Below are 27605 nucleotides of genomic sequence, written 5' to 3' on the forward strand. Positions count from 1 at the left end.
TTAAGTGCTCAATGACTTTCGGTACCCCATTCTGTCAATTCCTGAGGGTCAATCGGCAATCAGACATTCATGACCGATTCTGTGCATTTGGGATAAATGTCTTAAATGAGCAAACCCCTTTTAAGAGGACGTTCAGCTCTTCCAACTCAACTGCTTTGCATCTTTAATAGGTGCCACTGCATTGCTTTTGGGGCACAGCAGGAATTTTTTCCTGTAGACCTCGCTGTTCTTGAACAATCAACACCATACATTTTGGCATCCAGTATGCCGATTTGTCTTTATACTGTCAAGTGAGTGATGCCAGGCTGAAGCGAAATGTATGTCCTACATGGATATACTGTACTCTTAAAGGGTTTTCCCATTGAGGACATTTATCCACTAAACACAGGATAAGGGATAAATGTTGAAATGCAGGGGTTGGACTGTCGAGAACCCCACAATGAGCAGATCTGAGGATTGTAAGTCCCTCTTTGTCCCTGCTTTGTATTGCAGAGTGAGGTGTGATGAAAATCCCATACCACTCTATGGAGTGCAGTACAAAAACATGAAAACTACCAGCCCCCTCAGGTAGGGAATCAAAAGTCCTTTCTAGAACTCTTTTTTATATTAAATCTAGCCTATTTACCTAAAAAAAATAAAATCTCCTCCAAAGTCATGTGAAAATGAGCAGATAAGAGTCTGAGATGGGTCAAGTTTAAAGGTGGCAGGGGGAGAATCACTCCAGGTGCCCCTATCTTTAGTTTTATAGTATCTATAAACATGCTTTTACTATCACATTAAAGACAAGAATCGTCTCTTTCAGATCACATCAAGTGATATGTGAGCTACAAATCCAGAGATGCAGACACTTAAGAAAACAAAAATGGGAATAGGACTTTTTATCTGCAGCTCATATTTCCAAATATGTTGCCAACTGTCTGCATCTTCAGTTCTGCAGATCACAAAACCACAAGCCTGGTGCGATCTGAAAGATGAGATTCTTTAATATGAAACCAAAAATGGAAGCGACACTCCCTTTGCAACCTCAGAACTCATCCCAAGCAAAATATGACTCTTCTCTGCTCTTTTTCACATGACTTTAGAGAAGACCTTTTTTTATAGATGAAAAAGTGAGATTACCCATAAAAGAGGGAATTGTAGAAAAGACATTTCATACCCTACCTGAGGGGCTGGAAGTTTAATAGGGTTCCCTTTAAACAACTTTGCTGAGACTGCCATGCCTTACCAGAAGTACAATACAATATAAGGCAGTTAAGGTGGACTTGTGGTCCCTCGTTCTACTGAACACAGGGTGACACTTATCCTCAATCCCGTGGATAGGAGATAAATGCTTTTAACAGGAGAATCTGTTTCAACAAAATAAGCCTTTCATTTTAATACTAATTTAAAGTTTATTTACCCCATTAGATTGCTTTTCTCCCAAAGCTTTCAAGCAGAAGTCTTTCAGATTCCCATATGGATCTCCCAGTAACTCTTTGATCTGTATATCGTAGAAGAGGTTGACGCGAAAGCAGGGCGTTTTAAACATGGCAATAGGCTGGCGCAGTTTGAGAGAAGCAATGATATCATCCTGTACTTGTTTGGTGGCAGTGGCAGTCAGGGCGACACAAGGCGTCTGTGGCAATCGTGATCTCAGAGCTCCCAAGCGCTGGTAGTCAGGACGGAAATCATGTCCCCACTCAGACACACAGTGGGCTTCATCTATGATGAGGTAGGAGAGGAGACCTCTGGAGAGCAGCATGTTCAGGGTGGGCTGGAAGGAGGAGGCAGCAGCCATTTCAGGGGTAATGTACAAGAGTTTTATCTTAGGGTTCTCACTCTCCAGGTCCTGAAGGATTTTCTTTCGCTCTGCTGCCGGCAGCTTGGAATTTAAAGAGCAAGCTTTAATCTTCAGGGATTTGAGATGGTCTACCTGATCCTATGGATAGCAAAACAGAGGAAGTAGTTCAAAATTGAAAAAAATACATATGGTAATTGATCAGAAAGAAGATATGCAACACCAACATCTCATTTTCATGATGTATTATCCATTCACAATTTGGTTTTGCTAGTTTGTTATACCACCATTTGATTAAAGGGGTTGTCCACTTTTAGCAAGTAATTGATATGGTTTGAGTAATGGAAAGTTATACAATCTTCCCATATACTTTGTGCATAAATTCTAGATCTCTGCTTGCTCTCCTACTGAAAGCGTCTATAATTACTTCCAGTGGATAGAAATCTATTCATGGTCATATGATGTCACACAGGTGCACAAGCTGTTATTATCACAGAAAGTTATCAGAGCTTTGTGATACTAATAGCTCATGCACCTGTGTGACATCACATGACTATGGACAGATTTCTACCGACAAGAAAGTAAAGATAGAAGCTTCCTATAGCAGTACAGCAAGCAGAGATCTAGAAAACACAGGAATTGATACAGAAAGTACTCGTATATTTGAAGATTGTATAACTTTTCCTTACACAAACTATATCAAATATTTCCTGAAAGTAGACAACCCCTTAAAGTTATTTAGAGACATTTGGAACAATAAATTCAAGGTCTTATGTAAAAACCAACATTACCTGTATCAGAGCTATCAAGGGGGAGATGACAATGGTGATCCCTGCGGCAAGGACGGCTGGGAGCTGATAACAGAGAGACTTACCAGCTCCAGTTGGCATACACACAAACACATCCTTGTTACCTGATAAAAAAAAGACGAGAAAACTTATGAATGAGGAAAATAAGTTACATTAACATGATAATAACAAGCATTCTTTTTTTTCCATTTTTGATCCCTCACGTATAATACAAAAATGTTAGAAATTAAGAAAATCTAATCCACAGTGCAACCTTACAACAAAACAAGGTGCAATACCGGCTTAGCCAATTCCTGGATCGTATACCAGCGGATGAAAGATGTTGAGTACTCGTAATGATGCTGGACAAAGTTTTCCATCGCAGTAGAATAAATCAAAGCAGATTCCAGCAATTTATCCAATTTAAATCTAAATTAATTTTAAATTAAAAAATTTTAATTAATTTTTTAATAAATGCAGGTAAAAAGAAAAAACATCATGTATGTTGCTGACCCGTTTCGGGCTCTGGAGAGCCCAAAACGCATCAAAACAGTCTACATGATGTTTATTACCCTGCATTTATTAAAATAAGATTTTAATTGGATACATTGATGTAATGAAATCTCCTTCAATTGGTGGAACTTTAGGTTTATCTATGATAAATTGTTTATTTTTTAACTGGTACTGTTAACATCCTATGCTCAGGTATAGTTCAGACAGCTAATGGAGAAGACAAGTAGTAGTTGTAGTAAAGGTACCACCTTGATCAATTATTAAAGCATTTATATAAAACTTAAAGGGACAGTCTTCATCAGAGACAGCCCCAGCTTCGGCACAAGGAATACAAGGCAGACTTTCAGGCAAATATGTCTCTAGAATAGGAGACACTTGCATGGATCGGCTTTTCGTTGCAGGGTCCTGAGAGACGGACCCTCTATACAGAGCAAGACAAAGGACCAGGGGCTTCCTGCATGGGAAAGACACCTTCACATGTGCTCTTTAAATTGTTATAGTGCCTATGTATACCAGAGGTGAGATCTCAGGGTCCATGGCTGTAAAGAGAGTCAATCGCTCCCTTTGATTTGAATAGAGGGCACAGCCTAAACCTTCTTTGGACAGAATGATATAAAATACAGCGGGTCTTAGTTTACTTGGATGCAGAAATTATGTCCCAGTCTACTCAAGTGACCACACATGACAATGGAGGCCAGCTAAACATAGATACCTAGGGGCCATGTAAATAAACGCTGACAATTTAACAGCCGAGTATGTGTACTTTTGATAAATTATATTATCTCCCTCTGGCTACATTTTCTAGGACCTCTGAAAATTGCTTTAATAATTTTTTTTTTCACTCAGCCACAATAGCTTCCCACTTTTATTATCAGTGCATAGCAAGTAAAACAACCGAATTCAACATTATTTTTTATTAATATTTGTACATGCAATATACAATACAGAAAAGGGAAGACATGAAAAAAAGATATTTTCTACTTTAATACATCAGAAAATAAAAAAATTGGAAGATCGAGTACAAGGTCCACAATGGAATCACTCACTTCGGAGGCCAATGACCCTCTGAGGCCGATTTCTTACTCAAAATGCACTATCCCTACAATAAATGATTTATATCTAATCAGCGTGGAGGCCCCAAAAAAGCTAATTATAAAAGTAGATCTTCCTTTTGAGTCTATAATGACCATGATAGGGTTTATATAAGTACTCAATAGAGGAAATATATAAATCACCTTTGACCACGGTGCGAACTGCATTTTCCTGGATATCTGACCGGAAAGTGTTAAATCCAAAGACTTTCTTCAGAGTGGAGAGAATTCTGCATTTAGAGCTTTCCGATGTTGATGAGGAAGATTGGGCGCTCATTTCTCTGGATGACACAACCGTCCTGTAACGAACAGAGCAGTAGTCAGTGGTAATCCAATATTCCAGTCCCACAATAGAAAATACACATGTCAATATTTTTCTTGTTAATGGGCACTTGACCCACACACCGATCAGGGTATTGATGGGCAGGGAAGATCTATGAAAGGAGTCCCCATTAGATTAAGATACAACTCATTACACCATGTCAGCTATACCTGTTAACTTGGGTAGATCCCACTGACAATCTAACATCTACTTCCCTCTTGATGGCATACATTGGTGAGAGAAGATGTTTTTTGTGCTTATATTGTAGTATCAGAAAGATATCTGCAAAGAAGGTGATGGTGGTCCTTTTGGTAATACCAAAACACTGCCAAAACACTGGCCCCCTAGGATTAAGTTTAGAAGGGGTTTTAATTTAAAAAAAAAAGTTGCAAGGAATCTACCATCAAAGCACCACATCACGACCATAGTAATATACTTGTATTTGTTATCCATTGCCTGCTTCCTTCTAAAATTATGCTAATGAGCCCAAAAGGTTACTGGGAACCTCTCCATCCTGCAGGCTCATTTGCATAATTGTAAATGTTGTTTTTGGCAAGGAGGATGCCATGGATAACAAATATAAGAAGATTAACACAGTCACGGTGCCTGTATCTATCAGTAAGTGTCCCTGGTTTATCATGATGGATTTTGATGCCAGAACAAACTCTATTACTATTTATTTAGTCTTCAAATGAGGAGACTAAAGGGGGGGACATGATTAATTTATATAAATGGTCCATAGAAAAATTATCATAGAAACATTATTCCAGGTTAAATCAAATCAAAAGACAAGGTCAACGTCTCTGTGCAAAAGGTTTAGTCTCCAGTGGTGACAAGGCTTCTTAATTGTAAGAATTATAAATCTGTGAAATAGCTGAGCTCAGGCGCCACTCATAGTAGGGACAGCAAAGAGCTTCAAGAAGGGTCTAGATGCTTTTTTTTTTTTACATCAAAATAACATTGATGGTTATGTTATAATATAGAATTGTTTCCATTACATCCCTTTCTTATTGGATCCATCCCGTTTCTTCGTTGAACTTGATGGGCATGTCAAACATACTAAATATGTAACAAACAAGACCTACCCCACCCCAAAAAAGGACAGGTGCTTATTTCCAGACTGTACCGATGCTGCAAACAATGGATATGTGGAACTTTTTGCCGTCCATGTGTAATCAGTGTGCAATAGTTTCTGAGCTGCATGCCTGCAAATATAATCCGCTTGTCATCCATATGACATCCGTGTTTGCAGAGGCGCAAAGAACTGACTGCCAAATTATTTCAGTAGCTGGTCCCAACCTCTCGACTAGTCACATTATTGTGTGACCAAGCAAATGATACGAAAATATGGACGGCATTTAAGCATTTGATTTTGCAGCAAATTTTCAGTTAATATTGCTGCATAAAAATGTGAATTTAAAAAATTGCCATATAAAATGTTCAAAATACTTACAGGTTAATGCCCTTCTGTATCCGAAGCAACCAATCACAGCATAGCTTACATTTCAGATTTTGCACTTGAGAAATGAAATCTGCAACGTGATTGGCTGCTATGGACTTAAAGGCTAAATGTATAACTATGTCCCACTTGAGGGGACATGACTGTTATTCCGGGATTATTAGCAGTGCCAGCTGTTTCCACATTGACTGTCACTCTGTGGTCTGACAGACATAAGAGGCCTATAACTTTGAGCCGCAGAGTACAGCATGTAAGACGAGTTTACTCAGCAACCAATCAGATTTTAGTTTCCATTTTACCACAGCAGCTGCTAACATGAAAGCTGTAATCTGATTCGTTACAGCGGAGACTGTATGATATATATACCTGTCCCCCCGCTCTACACATGCCCCCACTCTCCATTCACCACAATACAAACACTAACTGTTCAGCCGAATCTCATCTCCGCGCAAACTTCCTCTGAACTTCCGCCGGTCCCGGCGCGCACTGATGACGTCACCAGAGCCCGGGCACGGTTACCTTGACGACTACGTCTCGCCTTCCTTCCGGGCCACTGGAGAACGTCACAGCGACGAAAATAGTGATGGCGGCGAGTAGGAAGAATGTGCTGTCCTCCCTAGCCGTGTATGCCGGAGACTCGGAGCCGGAGCAGGATAGTGAAGGGGACAATGACGGTGAGACTGGACAGAATGGCGGGAAAATGGAGCAATGCTGTGTATAGTGTGAGGGGCAGCAGTGTCAGCTATGTGGTGGATGATGTGTGTTATGGAGGAGCTGGGCACCTTATGTAAGGACGGCCTCTAGACCCTGCTTTATCATATCTATGGTGGTCCCTCATGCTGCCCCCTTCCTGCAAGGTGAAGGTGATCCTGCCCATAACTACCCCCATAGCACCGGTCATGTGATCACATCCACTCTTACAGGGGTGTTCCCATTTCACCAAAGTAATGTTATTGTTTTTTATGATAAAAAGTTATATAATTTTCCAATATACTTTCTGTATCCATTCCTCGTTTTGTAGATCTCTGCTTGCTGTCATTCTGTGGAAAGCTTTTATGTTTACTTCCAGTGAACAGAAATCTGACCATGGTCACACACGCATAATAACAAAGGTAGAGTAAGGGTGATGCCACACGTGGCCTTTTGAAACAGTTTTTGGTCCGTTTTTAAGCACTCTGTTAAAAAAGCATCAGTTTTTGAAAACGCGTCCGTTTTTTATTGCGCAAATTTGGAAAACTGGTCAAAAAAGGATGCATTTTTTTAACGGATTGCTTATAAAGGGACAAAAAACGGTTTCAAAACGCCATGTGTGGCATCACCGTAAGGCTAGTGCCACACTTGCCGTTTTGTCTGCGTTTGTAAGCGCAAACGCAGACAAAGCCGCACCCACCGGGGAGGGCCGCGGCCCTATTGCATTGGCGTTTCTATGGAAACGCCTGCGATCGGGAACAAGCTGCCGGTGTTATGCATTAAATTAACGCAAAACCCCGGCGCCTCGTTCCCGATTGCAGGCGTTTCCATAGAAACGCCGATGCGATCGGGCTGCGGCCCGCCCTGGTGGGTGCGGCTTTGTTTGCGTTTGCAAACACAGACAAAGCGACAGGTGTGGCACCAGCCTAAGGGTGGCGTTTTGAACCCGTTTTTGGGCTGTTTTAAACAGTAATTTGCTGTAATAGGAATACCCCGTTAAAGGGGATAACTTACTATTCAGTGGGACTGAATCTTGATCAAGAGAATAGTGGTCTGTTGTTACTCAGTGGAGGGAGCGACAGGTCCGACATGCAGCTACTTCATGCACTGTCTGTGGCGCTGATGGAAGTGGCCAAGTACTGTACTCTACCAGCGCCGTAGAGATGAATAGAGCAGCAGGGCACACATGCGACCTTGTGTTCTGTTCATGTGGTGTGCAATTCTCGTGATCTGTGGGGTCCCACTGCTAATCATCAGCTTATCCCCTATGCCAGTGATGGCGAACCTTTTAGAGCCTGAGTGCCCAAACTTCAACCAAAAGCTACTTATTTATCGCAAAGTGCCAGCGCAGCAATTTAAGCAGTAATTTATTTCTCCTTGTTCTTTGACAACTTTCAGTTGTTCAGCCTCCTAAAGACACCAATACACTTGAAAGGAGGAGGGCAAATTCGCCTATAGTTGTAGGAAGATTCTGCAGGAAGATTCTTTGAGTCCTGTCTGGTGAACTTCATGCTGGGGTGATGGCCTGGGTGCCCACAGAGAGGGCTCCGAGTGCCGCCTCTGGCACCAGTGCCATAGGTTCGCCACCACTGCCCTATTCTGTGGATAGGGGAAAACTTGATGTGACTGGACCATGGGTGATCTATACCTATACAGGCGGTCCCCTACTTGAGAACGCACAACTTACAGATGACCCCTAGTTACAAACGGACCTCTAGATGTTGGTAATTATTCTATACTTTAGCCTTAGGTTACAATAAACAGCTACAACAGTCATCAATGGTGTCTGCAATGAAGCTTTATTGTTAATTCTGGTTCTTATAACAACCCAATATTATTAAAATCCAATTGTCTTAGGGAACAAAAAATTTTTGTCTGGGGTTACAATTATAAAATATACAGTTCTGACATACAAATTCAACTTAAGAACAAACCCACAGAACCTATCCTCATTGTAACCCGGGGACTGCTTGTAATTAAAAATAAAAAAACCTCCCCCAAAGTCATGTGAAAATTAGAAAAGTGTTATTATGATGAGATGTGTCAAGGGGGTAGCATCACTTCAGATGACATCATCTCTGACTATATATCACCTAGAAACATGCCTTTGCTGTCAAATTAAAGATAATGATCTTTAAGGAATCGGAGATAAAGAGAGCGAGGCTCCATGCACACGTCCGTCGGGGGGGAGTACATACGTCCCCCATAGACATCTATTTCGCACGAGCTGTAGCTGCAAAAATATTCAGCCTGCTCTATCTTTGGCCGTATATATGGCTGTGTGACTAGTATTTTCTATGGAGAGGGGCGGGAACAAGCAGCTACGGCCTGGCGGGCATACATTCATAGGCATTAAGCCTTTGAGAAAGCTAGAAATGTGAGATTCACCTTAATGTTTAAAGGACACTATTCACATAAGAACCGTAAATGCACCTCCAATATTCCTATTTTCAGCAATGGAGCTCTATTTCATGGTTTTTGGACTGATCCAAAGTGCATTAAGCAATAAACTATAAAAAGTTAGAGGCAAAACCTCACAAACCATGGCTCAACATTCTGATATATAAAAACACAGTCAAGAAAAAGATTCAGACTCGCCTTCTTGACGCCGCGTATCAATTTCCAGAAAACGGGTCACCTTTCAGGCTCCTTTGCTATGTTTTTTTTTTTTTTTTTTACGCCTATTTATCTATGACGTCTTACTTTGTGGGTACACAGAAAGCATCAGGAGGGTTAGAAGGGTGTGTAGTTGTCTTTAATATTCTGTTTTCTGAAACCTACCATTCTCTATTGCAGATGAAAATGGAGGGCTGGTGTCTAGGTCGTATGGACAGGATGACATATCCCGGATAGAAGAGGATGGATCCAACAAAGAAGATGACGAGTCAAGCCAGCATTCTGTAAGTAGTTTAGGTGCAGTATAGACTGGAAATTTCCACCCAGTCTGCCATTAAACCATCTTCTGTAATAAACAATTTTTTGTTATATATGAAAGCAATACTCCACCTTATAGGGAATGAATGTCTCATCAATGGGACTTAACCACATGGAGCTTCACATGGGACGCCTTGAAGGAAATCTACCATCAAAATCAAGCATGGATAAACCAGGGGCACTTACTCATTTACACAGGCACTGTGACTGTGTTAATCTTTTATTTCTTATCCATGGCCTTCTTTCATCTAAAATCAACTTTTAAAATGATGCTAACGAGACTGAATGGCTACTCGGGCGGTTCCCAGACTCCCTCCGTTCTGAAGATTCACATGCTTTTGCAGTGTGCAAGGGCCACTTCCCCCTCCCATTGTGTGCTGAAGAGTTTCCTGTGCTGTGGTGAGATTACATCAGGCTGTGTGTGTGTGGGGGGGGTGTCCTAAAGGTTCAAAGGTGGAGAGTGACAGTGTAACAGCCTGTGAATCTGCAGCAAGGAGGGGCTCTAGGAAACGGCCACCAGAGCCCTTCTGGCTCAGCATAATAATAAGTGGATTTTAGAAGGAAGACGGCCATGGAATACAAATATAAGACAATTGTCAAAGTCACAGGGCCTGAATCTATGAGTAAGTGTCCCTGGTTTATCCATGCTTGATTTTGATGGTAGATTTCCTTTAAATTTCCATATACTACTTGATAGCTTGGGGTCTTGGCGGTGGTACCCTCAGTGTCTGTACCATAAAAGACACATATTGCTGTCTGCTTTCACTCTGCACTCCACTTCCTGGAGCAGAAATGTCTCAGGGTTGCTCAGCCATGTAGAGGGCAGTCATGCAGCTGAGTTATACTGTGTTATGAGACCCTAGGACAGTGATGGCGAACCTTTTAGAGGCCGAGTGCCCAAACTACAACAAAGACCCACGTATTTATCGTGAAGTGCCAACACAATAATTTAATTTGTGATTTATACTCCCTTCTCTGTCACAGTTTAATTGATACCAGCCCCTCAGGACACCAATAAAGCAGAAAATAGTCCCAGGTAGAGCGTCACTTTAAAATAGCTCTGTGCACAGCAAGTCCTGGGCTGTCTGGGACTGCAGGAAGATACCTGGAGTCCTCTCTGGTGATGGCCTGAGTGCCCACAGAAAGGGCTCTGAGTGCCACCTCTGGCACCAGTGCCATAGGTTAGCCATCACTGCCCTAGGAAATGGAGCACAATAGGGACTGAAATGGCATGTTGAGGCAGGGGGCAATGAAGGGTAAGTACGATTTTATTATGTTGCCACCATTCTAAGCTCTCTTATTCGTTCTTGAAGGGTTATGTTGAAAGCTGCTTTATTGAAGTGTAGTGTATACGTTAGGTCTTCTTAATAATTTAACTTGTTTACTTGCTTGAAAACTTCTGTAGAGTCACTTAAGTGGAGCCTTCTTTTAGTTACTTTATAGGTATCACAGGGAGAATGAAGGCAGCATAGACCCTTTCATGCCATACAAAACTATGATCATTGGCCAAGCCTGGCAATTTTTGTAAAACCATCCAATATGGGCATCTCTACTGCTTACCCCACTAGAAATTTTGGGAAAGAAATGAGGATCCAGTTTTGGAACATGTCCAATACTTTTAATCCAATGGGAGATAAGTCATCACCAGAAGGATTTGGCAGCAGCTTATTCCTCTTTCCCCATTGAGAAGAGTATGGGATGGCTAGGAGGAACGCTCTGGGCCCCTCTAAGGGTCCATTTGTATTTAATAGCGTCTGTGGCACCAGCTGTGGACCGAGCAGTGCATGCAGTTTACATGGAAGGGTCCGCAGGAATACCTGCTGTTTAAGATGTGTGCAAAAGGTTAAGAAGGAATGACCGTCGAGCCCACTGGGGATGTTTGTGCGGGAAGGTGAGGAGGGTATTTGAGTGAACCAAATGTCAAGATGATTTGGTATAACAACTATCCTACTTAACGTGCACAAAAACTGTGTTGAACTTTTTTTTTTTCCTGCACAACATTTTATCCACATGGGGCCACTCAACGATCAGGGTGATTGAAAGTCCCTGAATCCTCCTTGTGAATGAAACCCCTTTTATTTTTTTAGGGGTAAATAAACATCACTTCCAATGTACATCACTTCCAATGTATATACCAACTGGCACCTACAGTGTTACCACATGTTGCTACTTTAAAGCAAATCTACCAATTTACCATTGTAAACTAAGCGCACTTACATTTAGCTGTTGGCACCCTGGTGGAGGCACTTCTCTACATTATCCATAAAACCTTATAATTTCTACAGAAATCAGCCTTTTAATTTATGCAAATTAAAAAGCCGCACCTGTGCATGTAACACTGGTTGCTCCTCTGCTATAATTTATTCCCCCCCGCTCCTCTTGTATCCCGCCCATCTCTGACTCAGCATTTCGCGATAGCCTGTGAACAGCGAGTGCTCACCGTACCGTGGCCACAAAAAGGATAGAGCATGATCTATCTTTGGCAATAGGAACAGCCGTGCTGCATTATTTTCTACGGAGAGGGGAGGGGTAATCAGCACTCACCTCTCCTCTCCAGCGCGCCCGACATGTGCCCGCCTTGGTATGGCTGGGCAGACATACGTCCGTGTGAATACACTAAGGGTTACCTGTATGGCATATGAGACAATTAAGTAATTTATACGGCAGGAATTCTACTATTGAACATACGTCCATAGCTTTAGGTGGCAGTCCTGGAGATCTATGTAATTATACCTTGGTGTATGTTGACAGTAGCAGAAGTATTGAAGCTGCTCGGTCTCCATTGTACTGTGTCCTGACACTGCTGTACTCTTAGTTCTCTGCACTGAGCTCCTCTACAGATAGCCTACATATTTAGCCTCTTTTCTGAGCAAGTCATGTTTCTAGTTGAATTATGTAGCTGAGGACATGCCTTCATTCCATTTGCAGAAGCTCCAATCCTGGAATACAAATCCATTTCACAGTCCTGCTCCTACTTGCAACAAATAGAAAGGTTTGGATATATAGACCCTAACACTGTTTTCAGTGACAGATCCATTTAATATGACCCAAAATATCAGTATTGCAGCTTTGTCTTCCTCCTCTGACTATTTGGTTGGACTCCTATTTCCTAAACCCTGTGAATTCTTGTTTTTGTAGGAAGAGGACGATTCAGAGAATGACATTCAGGAGACTGATGAAACAAAGGTATTTTGGGAGAGGCTTAGATGGCATGGCTAACTCCTGTGTGTCCTCTACCCTGCTAACACCCTTTCCTGTCTCCTACTGGGCGAGCTGCTTTCCAATCTGTGTAGCACTTGGATGTATACACTGTCAGCTGAGGATTTCATGGCCGCACTATCCTGTCCCTGCTTTATGTCTATAGTTAGTTTTTACCTTTGTTGCCTTGTATTCTATTCCTGACGTGTGAGTGCTGTATGTGCTGATTGATCTTCTCTTACACTCTCCTGATTGTTACCTGATATGTTTAGCTTTAAGGGGCATTGTATGTTCATGTGATATTCTATCCACAAGAAGAAGCACCACCGTGATCAGCAGAACTGAGAAGGGGGTGTTAAATGAAGCTACCAGCTGCAAAATTAGCTGATAGCATCGTTGGTGTCCAGAGACAGATCTATATATTATATAGATAATACATGGTACCACCTGTCGGGTGCCCCCTGGGTATTTTTATTTTATTCCCTTTCAGAAAGTTATTAGACATAAAGGTCTGGAGGACTCGTCAAGGAGTTGATGGCATGATTGTACTGTGCCATATAGTTTCATTGTTGAAATATGTAGCTGCTCTCCTATAGATATATGAGCTTTATAGGTATAGTGTCTGGTCATGGTGCCCGGGCTGTTATCACATCCATTCTGATTTGGTTGATTCCCACTTGTTGTGTGAAATCAGCAGGATTAGGTTAAGACCACCATGGGCCCTTGGCTGTATAAATATTATAGCCCCTACAAGTCTGGAAATTGGTACCATTTTGCTCCTGGTGAGTCTGTGAAACTTGTATACCTAGCCTTCTCTGCTGTTTCTGCCATGGCTATAACAGCAAACGGCGTCTGATCTCCTCTTGTTTATACTCCCTAAAGATATACCAACAGAGAGAGAGCCCTGAGTAAATGGAGGGTCATGTGTAGCTTCTACTTCATATTCTATTGGTTGCTGGAGATACAGGGGCACATTTACTAAGGGTCCCACGGGCGCATTTCCGTCGGGTTTTGCAAATTTTTCAGTTTTTGCGCTGAATAGCCCCAGGTTTTTGCCGCACGCAATCAGATTGTGGCGCATCGGCGCCGGCTTGTATGCGACACAAATCGGGGGGTGTGGACGTCGGACAACCCCACTGATTCGGACAAACCGCAGAATTAAAAAACCAAATTGTGTCGCAAGATCAACATTCACATCCACCGGGAAGAAGAAGGTGAACTTCGGCGGACCTCAGCGGGGAAGCGGCACATGCAGGAAATTGGAGGCATGGTCTTAGTGAATCGCGGCAGCTCCGAATCCTCGTCGGACATTCCGGATCGGCAGCGTCAACGGGACGGGTAAGTAAATGTGCCCCACAGAGTATAGCGATAACTCCGTAGTGCAATGAGAATGCCTTGTGTGTTTGGCCACGAGGTGGTGCTATAACTCCATAGTGCAGGGTCACATGTGTCCATGTATTGGAGAACAGATTCTTGTTCTTTTCAAATCTTTAGTCAAACTGGGTTTTTAATTAGCAGGATAATGTGTAGAAGAAGAAATTGCCTTTAAATCGATTGACCACTGAATTCAATTATTTTTCCCATTGTGTAGTAAGACCCATTATTTCCTTGTTGCAGGGCTTATGGCTGTTTATGCACATGTATAAAGTACAACAAGGCCTCATGCACATAAAACTTGCTTTTATACTTATGCTAGGCCAATTTTCAACAACTGTGTGAGCCAACTGCTCGATATAACTCAGCGAAGGTCATATTCCTGCCTGTGTTTGTAGCTTGGACAGATATTATTATGGTCATAATGACGGTCATTATTATGGTGTACCTCTCAGCAATGGCACTGGCTAAAAAGAAGAGGAGTTCAACCCGCTTCTTGTTGTCAATGAAGACCTTATTATTTTAAACAAAGAGGTCAAAACCCACTTGTCCCAAATCAGGTCCCTGTTATGTTACTGGAGGGAATGTTATCCGAGGATCATAATGCACTGTACAAAGCTGTTGCCCCATAATGGATCTCTTCCCCTTTGTAGTTATATAGATTAGTGCTGTCTGCTTCGTGATCCTTTTCTGTATGCTGGTAAGGGGATATGCATGTGATTGTCAATGTCAGACTACTGGGACCACTCAAATCATGAGAATGTGTCTTGCACTCTGTGTAGCGCTGTGTAATCTGTGTGTGCTATTTTTGTATTATTATTATTGCTGCATCTCCTCTGAAGTACCACATGTGCACAGCGATGGTATGTATGATTGACCTACAGTCCATTCACTTGCGTAGGATATCTGGGAATACTATGTAGGGCTGTGGAGTCAGTAAGCTAAACCACCGACTCCTCAACTCTGACTACCATTTATATGGGACACGTTCAAGTGATAAATTTATAGTAATAAAAGGCTATTTATAACCATTATGATACATTAAGTTATTTACGTAGAACATCAAAAATATTTATTGGAATTGAACCCTAGAATTATAACTTTAATAAATTGTAATTCTGCAAAATACTAAATACACAGTTTTCAATTAAAATGTACTGAAGAATAATAGTTTGGCGAGTCTGTGAATTTGTAAACCGTATCGCCTCCATCAGATTCTCCTTCATAGAGGACCTCGTCTTACCTTATTATTTTAAGGCTCTCTACACTGACTTGGATTGGTGGACGTGCACTAACCACACAGACAACATCTCTAATAATTTCCGGATATAGAGGAATTGCCTCATGAACAGTCAGTTCGTGAGGTTTCAATATCGGGCTTTTCTCTGGGAACAGCTCACAAGTGTTTCTCGTCATAATGCGGCACAGTCTAGCAGTGCATGGAGACGTAGTGCACTTGCTTAGATACTGCCCCAGCCACTTGCATCAGACTTTGCAGACCAGAGATCCTATAGAAGTGAATAGAACAGCAGACAAGAATGCATATTATGGCCCCGTTAACATTTGCACTTGAGGGACCAGACACCCCCACCCCCTGCCAGTGATAATACTTTATACTGCAGGGAATATGTCATTTTTTGACATCCATGGACATTTAATGGTTTGTTTTGCGGTCCTCCCCTGCATTGAGAACCTGTTTTTTATGTAGGTATATAGGGGGGGGGGTCTTTCCACTAAACTGGCCTGGACACCATAGCTGGTGAGTGAGACTGCTGCCACTGGTTATCTGTGTAGTAGTTCAGCTTGGAGCACGGTGTACATGTGCAGGCTGCAGATGTATGTATGTCAGAGATCAAATGGAAACATGGCTGTTTTGTTGCCAGGAAGGGGCTATTATTCCTCAGTTTCTTGGCTACAGTTTTCCTCCCATATAGGAGACAGACTCCTGAAACTTTCCTGCCAAAGGGAGGAGGGATGAAAACTTTTAATTTCCTCTTATTAATGGAGCTCATGTCGCTCGCTGGTGTCATGAACCTTTCCTCCCTGGAGATCCTGTACTAGGAAGTGTATTAATAAAATTACTGTAAGATCAGAGGGCTTTACTGAAAAAACAGAATCTATCAACTACATAGCAGGAAAGTGGCAGATCTTAACCCTTTCCTATCTTTTTTTGCTACCATTAGATGAGATCAGAGAACAATTTCCTTTGGTAATGTACTGTACACCTTTTTTACAGTCTGTAAAAAGCTGAGTAACTTTTGCAACTGTTGCTGCATTTTGTTTCTTCTTATGAGCGTTATGAGTGTTTTTGGGAAATGCACAATGTCTCAAACTGTGCAGAAACACATTGGTTCCTATTGGCATCTTGCACAGTCATCAGGAACCAGAATAGGTGATGTGACCCCTGCCCAACCCTTAATACACATATATTGAAGGTGAATGGAGAGGTAATGTACTCTTGGGGGAAGAAGGATACCTGCACAGCTGCCTCCTCTAAAAGTCATTTGGAAAGTTTTTTTATGTAGAAGGTTAGGGGTTGGAGATGGGTGCAGACCCCATTCTGTTATAGGGGGAGATGGGAATACCACCACTGATGGCACATAACTGATGTGTCCCTTTAACATTTCCTTTTACTTCTATATGTTCAAACCTATCCACCAGTGACTAATAGATGTGTCATTTATCACTGTACACTTTGAGTAAACTACCTAGAAACCTCTCACCTGGCTGTAAAGTTTTCAGGACATCTCCGAGGACCCAGCCCTTCCGCTATCCTGGCTGCATTTATTACTCAGCCAAGGAATTATTAACCCACAGGCTCTTATTACACGTCTCAGACGCCGCGCCACACCCTGTGCTCTGTAGCTGCGCACCTGCTGCACACCACTAGACCTGTAGCACGGCCAGAGACTCTTGTGACTTGCTTCCCTGGATTTGGAGGGCACTTCAGCGAGAACAGTCTTGTTTTAGATAAGCACAAGTGCCCCTATAGCATGGCATGGCAAATCAACCTGTCTGTCAAGCTGGTTATTTCTGTTACAGGGAAAGCTGGGTAATCACAACAGTGATTATAGACTTTCCTAGTGCTGAAAGGAAATGGTGCTTTCATGCAGGGCTCCAGCAAAGCTGGATTTTGCAGTGTTGCCTATATTGGTTGCATAGATTAGTACTTTGTATTTAGAGAAGTATGAAATATGGTGAAGTTGACATGTGGTAATGAAAGAGTTGATAGGTGAGCTATAGCTGGCAGTGTTGGGTTGCCCGGCAGGTGTGTGCATGCTCCTACATACCATTCCTTCCCTGCAGCGCTGAATACCTGCCATTGCTCATACAGGCGTGTCCCTGCCACTGCATACTAACAGAGGCGGGCAGGAAACTGGGCTTACCGATCCCTTTGTTCTGGATTATACTTTATTTCCCTGGATACATTATATAAGAAGTAGTCCTGCATATTGCACCCCTAATTGTCACTATTGTCTAACATAGATCTAGTGAAGTATGACAGAAATATAGAGATTGGAATACAGATGGATAAGCATGGCTTTAATTGTACACCCATGAGACAGCACCACCACCACCTCTCCATTCATTCTCTTGTAGGTATGCTGTGAAGGTGCTGGATCAAGTTAATAGGTTACAACCTACATCCCACCAATACATAGAGAATATAGTCCTTTACTTCCCACGTTTACAGAGTTAGCACTTTTTCAGGTCTTCTAGAGATCAATTGAGTGACCTGCCTCTCAGTTAAAGGAAGTCTTCCATTGAGGGACACTTACTCTGTTGTAGTCTTCTTATATTTGGTCTCCTGCCTTCTAAAAACAACATTGAAAATAAAATTTTATATGATAAAATTATGCTAATGAAACTGAAGGGCTCCTTGGGGGTGTTACCAGAGCCCCGCTGTCCTATAGCTTTGCAGGCTGTTACACTGCCCACCTGTGCCCTCAGCACTTCTCCCCTCCCTGTTTCTGCCTTATTCTCAGGGCTGCAGCACACAGTGGGAGGGCGAGACAGTGTAACGGCCTGTGTAGATGTGTATCGGAGGGTAGGAATACCATTTTATGCTCACTCTTGTACTGTGAAGAATAAACTTTCTGTCCAATGGTTACAGACTACCGACCAACCCTTTGTAGTGTGATCCTGTGGCTCTAGCTTTCGTTTAGTATGTTTAGTAGATGGCCAAGAAATAAGGCACAGGCGGAAGAGCTTTTCGGAGCGATTGCTATGAAGAATGAAGGATCTGACTACAAACCTACAGATCCTTCATTGTTTACTATAAATTTTTGATCATAGCCATGGAATTTCATGGAATATCTTTATCCATAGGCAGATACTGTAGTTACTTACTCATTGTAACAGGTTCCTTTATTACCTGTATGTATCTAGTGGTGCTGTATTCATACATATCCCTTACATGCTATCCCAGCAGATTGTATGTGGCTGTCCCTCCCATCCTTTGGTAGACTGTACCTTACTTCCCAGTGCTACCAGCCTCTGCCCCTGTGCTCTTGGCAGCCGGCCCTTACAGACCGGATATAGACAGGAAGCCTGCAGGTTGTAGATCGCTCCATCCCATGGGGGGGAGACTGTGCGAATTTCAACTATCCCAAGCACATGGTCCACACTGGAGGGATACAAATTTTGTCTGCCCTGCTTACAATGGAAAGTAGCTTATCCTCACCCGACAGCCATGAATTAATTATATTGGCCTGTTTTGTTCCCCATGTTATTCTATGACAAGGAAACCTTAAAAAATGTTATCTTTTGTCTGTTTTTGTAGAAGTGATAATATAACAAACGGCATCTATGTAATATTTTATGCCAAAGGCCATTAGAGGTTACCCTATCAATCATACTTCATTGTAGAGCCTCCCATTTAAAATCAATTTATCAGGAATTTGATAACATTTTGGTCGATTTGGAAATGGGGCAGGAATATAGTACCAGACTACACAGAGATCTGCATTGTGTCCTCACTGCTATGGGGTCTTTGTGAACTTCTACACATTAAAGTCAGAGTGGAGGGATTATGAAGAAGGCTTCTGGTTGAGTATTACAGCAGTCACTGCAGACCGGGGGGGGGGGATGATACATTGTAACAGTCTTTGAAGCTACCGAACATACAGCTTGTAGAGCCCTTCTGGCTCATTGGCATAATTTTTAAAGGTGATTTAAAAGTCCTCAGTGTGAAATGAAATTCTGTACCCTTGCAGATCAGCGGTATTCGGCAACTGGCGCACAAAGAATCGAAGAGGAAACAGCTGGTGCCGGTCTCTGTTTAGTGGTTGAATTGAGACACTACAACAACTTGGGTTCCATTCAAATGCAAAGCCCTATACATCAACAGACAGTGTGGGGACCTAAATCAGACCCAGGGTTCACCCTTTATCCCTATAGAAGTCATTTTGGGGACTGAAAAATGGGAACCCCACTCACTTTGGGAGAACAGGAGTTGAACAGCTGCCAAGTTTATTGCTAAATCCCCACTATCATCAATGGGGTGTATGTCTGCTATTACAGGAATGATCTGCTACTGATGTGAATTGGGGGCTGCAGGGAAATAGCAGCGTGTCCTCTGCACCAGCCCTTTTCACATTCATGAGATTGATGTCAAAATGCTGGGAAATACCACAGATCCATAGAGCAATTGGCACATTCTTGTGCTTCACCCTTCCCTGTCCACTCCATGGCGCTGTCATCCTCCTCCTCGCCACCGCCACTGGGTCTCCAGGCAACACTGAAATATATTGTCTTCCCTGAATAGGCGCAGTGTCTGGAGAGGAATCTCGCATCTCCGACTCCCCTCGTCTTATTTCACTTTCCATGGCAGAGTGCCGGAAATAAAGCGGGCACCAGGGGTGAAGAGGACTGAGGACATTGTGTGCTATAGGAAGAAAGAGGATCTCTGATCTCTTATTTATCATACTTTCCAGTGATAATCTTCAGACGTATGTGTATAAGATGGAACGAATGGTCAGCCTCTTCAGGCAGATGAGGGGGATGTATTTTGTCTGGGTTTAACGGGACTTGATCAGCAGATTTTTTGAGTTATTAGCCCGTTCAGCTACGGTTTAAAATGTCCTTTCCCTTCTTCCATGTTTTATGTGTAATCTCACCTCCCATAAGAAAAAAAAAATCCCCAATTCCTATGATCTGAGCAGAGAAGAGTCACATTTGATGAGCTCAGTTTAGAGCAGTGATGGGCAACCTTTTGAGCTTGGTGTGTCAAAATTCTCCAAAAAACCGAGCATAACTCGGGTGGTGTGTCACCTTGACAAAAAAACATATTTTTGTGATATTTATAGTTTTTAAATAACAAATATGTATACTATTTAACTTCTAGGGTACTTTAACCCTGGATTGTCTGATTGATCCTACCATGTACTGCCATACAATCAGACAGGTGTGAAATTGCTTAGTAACCTGCAAACTTTCAGTCATGAAAGTTCACAGGTTATAGCGAGGGCACAGGCGCCGCTGTCTGCATCTCCCTTATGCCCTCTTGGCATGGAGAAGGTGTGCGGAGCAAAATAATCGCAATGTCTGGCGATTTGCAAGGCGTTGTGATTATTTCAGGGCTTGTACGTCACAAAACTGACACACAAGCCCTGATGACTGTCTTCTATCATACAGTGCACTGACCTTACTCACTGTATGATGGGAGTGGTTGTCCTCCCTCAACCCTGCTCTGGAGCTGGTCAGTGTAGAGGTGGCAGCTGCTGGGACATCACACAAGGCAGCAGCAATGTGGCCTCTGACTGTGTTGCCATCCTACCCCCACCACAACTATCAGGAGCTGCAGAGGAGCCTCCTGGGTGTATGGCCGGGTCACCTCTCCTGCTGTGCCCTGTGCTGATACCTGTGCTGACTGGAGACACTAGGCACAGCTCAAACATGGGGAGGGGCCGGCCCGGGGGAGGAGGGGGGAGTGCTGGAAGCTCAGTGCAATCTCTCAGCCGCCCGGCTACTGCACCTGATCATGTAGGATGAAACATAACTCTCAGGCAGCCGCGTGTCAGTGAAAATGGCTACGTGTGTCAGCACTGACACGCGTGTCATAGGTTAGCCATCACTGGTTTAGAGGCTGCTGGAGGATTGTCCCTTTAGACACCTCTATCTTCTGGTCTATATTACCTAGTAACATGGCATAATAAAGATAAGAATCTCATCAGGTTTCTGGTTCTGTGATCTGTTTATCTGCAGCTCACGTTTACAACTATGGGGCACATTTACTTACCTGGCTGCTGTAGTTCACCGAAAGTGCATTGTTTGACGATAATGCAGCGATTCACTAAGATCGTGCGCTCGATATCCTGCATGTGTCGCCCCCCCGCTCAGGTCCGACAGAGTTCACCATCTTTTTAGTGGTGCATGTAAGTGTTTGGGCTTGCAACACATTTTGAAAGTTAAATCCCGCAATCATTCCGAATCGGTTGGATCATCTGACAGCACACACCCTAAATTGTGTCGTATTGAAAGACCCCATGTGCCAAAATCCCAGCGCAGACACCTGTTATATACCTGTCCAAGCCGTGCAATCCCTGAAACAGGTGCACAGTCCGAAAAAAGTGAGCAGCGCAAACCTTAGTAAATGAGCCCCTATGTCTTTTATCTTCCTGTATCTCCCAGAGCCACAATCAATGATGCGATCTGCAATATGAGATTCTTATCTTTAATATGACACAACGCTTAGCACCCCTACAGATGATGATACACAGAGAATGTAACAGGTCGGTCTCTGTGTAGTGGTCAGATCAGATTCAATCCATTTGAATAGGAGCTAAGCTGCAATTACTCTATTTAGCCACTACATAAAGAACGGCGCTGTCTGCTATTTGTTTCTTAGTTGCTGTAGAGATTGGATCCCTACCGATTCTATATTGATTCATATTTTTAGCCTGGAAATCCCATTTTTGTCACTTTTTTAATGACCGAATTTAAATCAGCCTGTTCTTCTCTTTCAGGAACAATCAGAAGTGGAGAAAAAAGATCCTCAGGAATTGGTCGGTAAGTGATCTAGATAAAAAGATCTTGTAATGTGTGTAAAATTTACTGACTGGTTAGATTACTTACCTGTCCAGTATATAAACGCCCCATCAAATCACGAGCTGTGCCAACAAGAGGGTCATCGGGTATATACACAAATGACACCTACCCCTAAGCAAACTGATGGAGTCCTGGCACCCCCTAGATCACAAGGAAGGGGGTACGAACATTACCCATGCGGATAATTTATAAATGATGTGATGCATTCACTTCTAATGGACTGACAGGTGTGGCATTTGCAGACTTCCCCCCCCCCCCCCCATGTGATTTGTGAGACTATCCCTTTAAGATTTTGCCTTGAATAAAGTAAATATCCCTGTAGCAGTAGCTGTGTTAACACTATATAAACATTTCGCTAGCAAATACAGCTCTTTCTATGTGGCCGAGTTAATAATTTCATGTTGGATCCCGGCCTAATTCTTAACTACACCACAAGATGACACACTAGAGGCTGTGACTGGCGGATATGACATGACTAGGGCGTGTGGTGACCCCGCCACACCCTGCAAGCCACAGGGCACAGTTATTGTATGTGTATATACTGGCTATGAATGCTGTGTATTATACAATCTGCTCTAGTATACAGGTGTCACTAGCCCTAATAATAAGTAGAAGTTGCTTCTATGTAATCTTACAAATAAGGACCATGTAAGAATTTTGGAAATGCCAGCCAGGGAGATCACATGACGGGTGCCCTTCATACATGTCCTCTTGCCACTATGCTCAGTTTTATTATGTTGTTTAGTGCTGAATATGTGGCTTTTGCAGGGAGAGTGTGTGTCTTTGTTCTGGCTCTGGCACAAGCTGATGCTGCTGTATGCCCTGTGCCCTTCTTGGGTGCCCGAGATTCCAAGGCTTACGTTTTGGTACCCTCTTTGTGTCTCAGACACAGCTCTTTTGTGTCTTTGCGGGAAAGCCTCCTCCTATATTCTTGACAGAACCTGCTTAATTAACTTTACTAATTGAGGTGTAGGGACGATCCCCTTGTAGCTCTGCCAGACGTTCTAGTACTGAGGGGGTAAAGTGTGTAGATTGCATTGATTTTGGTCATTGTGTTGTTTTGGGGGGGGGGGGGGTTTGTAACACAGGAGTTAAGTGCGACATAGAGGGCAATTGTTTGCCTGTATTGGGTGCAAAAGCCAGAGAATAAGCGGTGGCGTGTCTGCCAGCCCTACCCCCCCCTTTCCATCAGAACAGCAAAGTTAATCCAGCCATTTGGCAGCACTAAAATGTCACGTTTATTACCCAGCGTGTGTTAACCCCTTTATATCCACATCTCCTGATACTAGAATGTTGGAAACTTTTACGTATATTTCTGACATTATTGTGCATTTTACAGCATCATTCTCAGAGAGGGTACGAAATATGTCTCCCGATGACATCCGAATTCCTCCAGAACCTCCCGGACGCTGTTCTAATAACCTGCAGGTAATGTTCAGGGACAAAGCCGCGGGCCTAGGGAACATGTCCATATACACTCTGTATCATGCACATATTGCTGGTCTATAGAGGCCACGTATGTCTGTGAGGAATGCAGAATGTAGGTGTGAAAGGCTACCAAGGACAGAGGCGGCTCATCTGTCAAACCCGTCAGAGCCAAGCAAGCAGGAGCATGTCCGCTATATCATCCTTGCAGATTATGACTGGCATACATTGTGCAGAGGCAGACTGTAGACTGTATAACGTTATTACCTATAGCTTTGTATGTATGATGCTGACATCACATTACAGCATCATTTTACAAATACATCTACCCTCCAGAAGCCATAAACCTCACAACTAAGCTATACCACTATATTACACCGTGTGTACGCACCTGCTCATTGCAATACAATATTTTTCTTCATTTACATTACCAAACTCCTAATCCCTATAGACAAGTGACGATTACTTGGATTGGATTTTGCCAATTGTTCTTCAGTCAACAAGAGGATTACAGTCAGAAGTAATGACCCTGGGCTTTAGAGTACATGGCTTTCTAATCCCACCTCTACTCTAGTGTCATAGTACAGTGGAGGGCTGCCTTCCGGGTAGGTTAATGTTCTACTTTCTCTTGAGTTGATTCCTCCCATATTATAAAAATATACCACTTCACAGACCTCCTATAAAGTGCACCAATAGGATATGTGTAAGAGAAACAATACATTATCGGGGCCATTGGAATGAGCACTGCTATTTACGTTCTTCCAATATTTATATCTTCATGGGATACTTTTGGAAATGTAAATAAAGGACCACCCAGGACCTCATCTGAAACAAGGGAGGCTTAGGATGTTCCCCATTTACTTGACCTTGAGAGGAATAACCTCCTGCAGATGTCATTCTGATTGGAAATACGGTTGTGAATATGAACATAATGGTCCTATGAACAGAAATATAATACAATTTCCTCATTCATTGCTTTTTAGGAGAAAATTCACAAATTGTATGAAAGGAAACTAAAAGAAGGGACAGATATGAATCAGATCATCCAGAAGAAAAAGGAATTCCGCAACCCTAGGTGAGAACAGAGGCGAGTAATACATATAACATGAGAGAGTTTTAGACTTCATTGCTAGCGCACATCTGGTAAAGAGAAGCTATTGGGGGTCTTCCTTGTTTTCTACCAGTAGATTATCATTCTATTTTCCAGTATTTATGAAAAGCTCATCCAGTTTTGTTCCATTGACGAACTTGGCACCAATTATCCAAAGGTAAGTGGGAGAGACCAGGATAGATGTCATACTTGGGGGTTGAGGCATCCAGAACAGTATTGAGTCCCTTGGGAATAAATGTAGAAAATTACTTCTGTCTACACATAAGATTCAGTATTGAAATCGCTATGACCTTTTCCCCATTACTTATCAGTTATCAGTTCAGATTGATAAAACATAGCAACCTGTGACTGTACAATAATGCATTGCCTATAATACGGATGCTTTTTCTATATTGTAGGATATGTTTGATCCTCACGGCTGGTCAGAAGATTCCTATTATGAAGCTCTCGGTATGTATTCGCCGTGTATTACATGAAGATTTACCATTCTGTTGCTAAACTACCTTCACCACTATTTAGGTGGGGGAAGGGGGTATGTTTTGAGACGGGGCTAATCACAAAACCAGATTGCCAGATCATTTGAAAGAAGTTGAGGGTTAAAGCACTACCCTGCTAAATTTGCTAGAAGCCAAATTCCCATGCAGGTGTTACATGACAGGGACAGATCCACTTTTATTTTATAAATCTTTTGCATGGAAATGATGAGTTGCTTTCAGCAAGCAGAGGATTTGAAAAATGAAGAGATGGACAAAGTGTGAATAATAATTAAAAAAAAACAAACCATTAACCAGCAGGATCTGTCATGCATTTCTTATTACACCACTTTCCTTTCATCATCCTCATTGAACACCTCAGACTTTTCGTTGTACTTACTCTGTTACCTCTCTATAGAGCAGAGGATTGGACATGGTGAAAACCAACTGCATGACCCGTCTCTGATACATGCATTCATTGGTCAGTCCATTATGCCTTTAGACAGTAACTGGTTGTCTTCTCCAATCAAAGAAGGATACGTCTGCATTTATGTACTGTGAATGTACAGCAATGGATCCGTGGGATTTCCTTGTGCTTCATTCTTCTTTTTATTGCAGCAAAAGCCCAGAAGATCGAAATGGATAAACTAGAAAAAGCCAAAAAAGAACGAACAAAGGTGAATGGTCTGTGTGTGTGAAGTTTATGGGGTTGGCCCAGGATAATATGCTGACTAGTAGGGGGATCTAAACCCTCCCAAATGAATGCAGCAGGTTGAGCATGTTGTCTGTGGGACTTGAGAAGATGGCAGGGTAGAGGACTTGGTTATTTTCATCAGTGCAATAGAGAATGACTACAGGGACCGTGTTCATGCTCAGCTTTCTGCTACATTTCAGCAACTTTCTCTCCTTAAGGCATCTGTCACATCCATATAGTACATATTCATTCATTTAGCTTTATACTTTATACCTTCTATGTGTTTAATTCCATCTACTCTTTTAGATTGAGTTTGTAACTGGAACAAAGAAAGGTACAACAACCAGCGCACCAACCAGTACCACAAGCACTACAACTACAGCTACAGCAGGTGAGCGTCCAGTATATGCACAGTTACGGTGTTGTTAAATTATCCCCTATTCCCCTATCCCCTGTTCCCCAAAAAATGAATGTAGTGCCTATCTATGGGAAGGTTCTGAATATAAACTAGCACTGCATTAGAATTGAGCGACATGAGACATTCTCAACTTGCCTTTAGATCATCAAGTCATCCTCTGACTAGGGGAAAACCTTAGGTACTAAAGACAATTCTGTCAATGCAGAAATGATCATCTCATTATTACGTTATGTTCCTTACAGATGCACAGAAAAGGAAGAGCAAGTGGGACTCCGCCATACCAATAACCACCATTTCCCAGCCCACCATCCTCACCACCACTGCCACGTTACCTTCTGTTGTCACTGTAACTACAAGCGCGAGTGGCTCAAAAACTACCGTCATCTCTGCTGTAGGCACTATTGTCAAGAAGGCCAAACAGTGATGCCACAGGCTGGCCTTTGGTAATAGACGCTTACTTTCCTGACTCAGAACTGCTCCATATTCACAAAACAATGGTTATGGGATGTGAATGGATGTGCCAGCGGATCTGTAAGATTTACTGCAACTTGCTGAGAGGACAACGGAATAGAACTCTGCGTACCCTTCCCATTATCACCCACAAAGCCAAAATCACTGAACAGTCTCTGAATTACCTGATATTTCTCAGCTATACAGACGTTTTTTCTCTTCTTTTTAATTTACTATTAAATTCTTAGTGTTTTTTATTTTATTGACTATGTGCGGAAAATCTCTATACAGTTTATTTCTTTCAAGTTGCTGTTGATGTGACCCAGGAGGGCACAAATCTAGAATTTCCTGGCTTCATTGTTTACTTCCTGTGGATAAAAACCGGTTCCTGGTCATGTGATGTCACACAGGTGCACGGCTTGTTATATCTCTGGTCATGTGCTGAGCCGTGACCCTGTATGACATCACTTGACCAGGGACTGGTTTTTATCCATAGGAAGTAAACAATAAAGCTTCCTTTAGAATGACAGCAAGCAGAGATCTCGAAAACCGTGAGGAATTGATACAGAAATGTATTTGAAAATTGTTTAGATTTTTATTATGCAAATAATATCCATTACCTGCTCTAAGTGGACGACCCCTTTAACTTTTAGAAGGAAATCTTTCATAGGTTTGCACCATGTAGGTAGACTGCACTGTAGTCTCTCCAGCTCTGCTTTGAATGACGTCTGTTTTAACCTGCTACAGATGAGCAGAGGGGAGGGTCTTTTTGCAGGTAGTTGCTCAGGAGGAAACTCCTCCCTAAGCAGCACTTACAGAGTTGCAGCCTTTGATTGAAA

At 42.5% G+C, this 27605-nt stretch overlaps 2 protein-coding genes across 4 annotated transcripts in view; one reads left to right on the forward strand and one right to left on the reverse strand.

Moving 5' to 3' along the window:
• Positions 1 to 6752, reverse strand: part of RECQL5 (RecQ like helicase 5) — a 45849-nt gene extending 39097 nt beyond the window's left edge. Inside the window, exons 1-4 of one of the 2 annotated variants that reach the window (XM_072111890.1) lie at positions 5945 to 6352; positions 4314 to 4468; positions 2569 to 2690; positions 1400 to 1918 (exon numbers count right to left, since the gene is read on the reverse strand). In XM_072111890.1, coding sequence (XP_071967991.1) covers positions 1400 to 1918; positions 2569 to 2690; positions 4314 to 4446 — 774 coding nt within the window. In that variant the 5' untranslated portion in view covers positions 4447 to 4468; positions 5945 to 6352. Of the gene's footprint in view, positions 1 to 1399; positions 1919 to 2568; positions 2691 to 4313; positions 4469 to 5944; positions 6353 to 6374 lie in introns of those variants that run through there. The other variant, XM_072111889.1, reaches the window with a different exon arrangement.
• On the forward strand, positions 6329 to 27028 carry SAP30BP (SAP30 binding protein). 2 transcript variants are annotated; one of them, XM_072111896.1, is made up of 11 exons: positions 6330 to 6624; positions 9437 to 9540; positions 12713 to 12760; positions 22114 to 22156; positions 23535 to 23623; positions 24604 to 24695; positions 24828 to 24888; positions 25130 to 25181; positions 25823 to 25881; positions 26205 to 26289; positions 26559 to 27028. In XM_072111896.1, exons 1-11 carry the CDS (start codon positions 6534 to 6536, stop codon positions 26738 to 26740), a joined length of 906 nt encoding a protein of 301 aa, XP_071967997.1. In that variant the 5' UTR covers positions 6330 to 6533; the 3' UTR covers positions 26741 to 27028. The 2 variants fall into 2 exon arrangements, with proteins under 2 accessions (XP_071967998.1, XP_071967997.1); XM_072111897.1 differs by lacking the exon at positions 12713 to 12760 and having other exon boundaries at positions 6329 to 6624.
• The last annotated feature ends 577 nt before the right edge of the window (positions 27029 to 27605 follow it).

Source organism: Engystomops pustulosus, chromosome 6 (genome assembly GCF_040894005.1).
Source record: "Engystomops pustulosus chromosome 6, aEngPut4.maternal, whole genome shotgun sequence".
Taxonomy (NCBI): domain Eukaryota; kingdom Metazoa; phylum Chordata; class Amphibia; order Anura; family Leptodactylidae; genus Engystomops; species Engystomops pustulosus.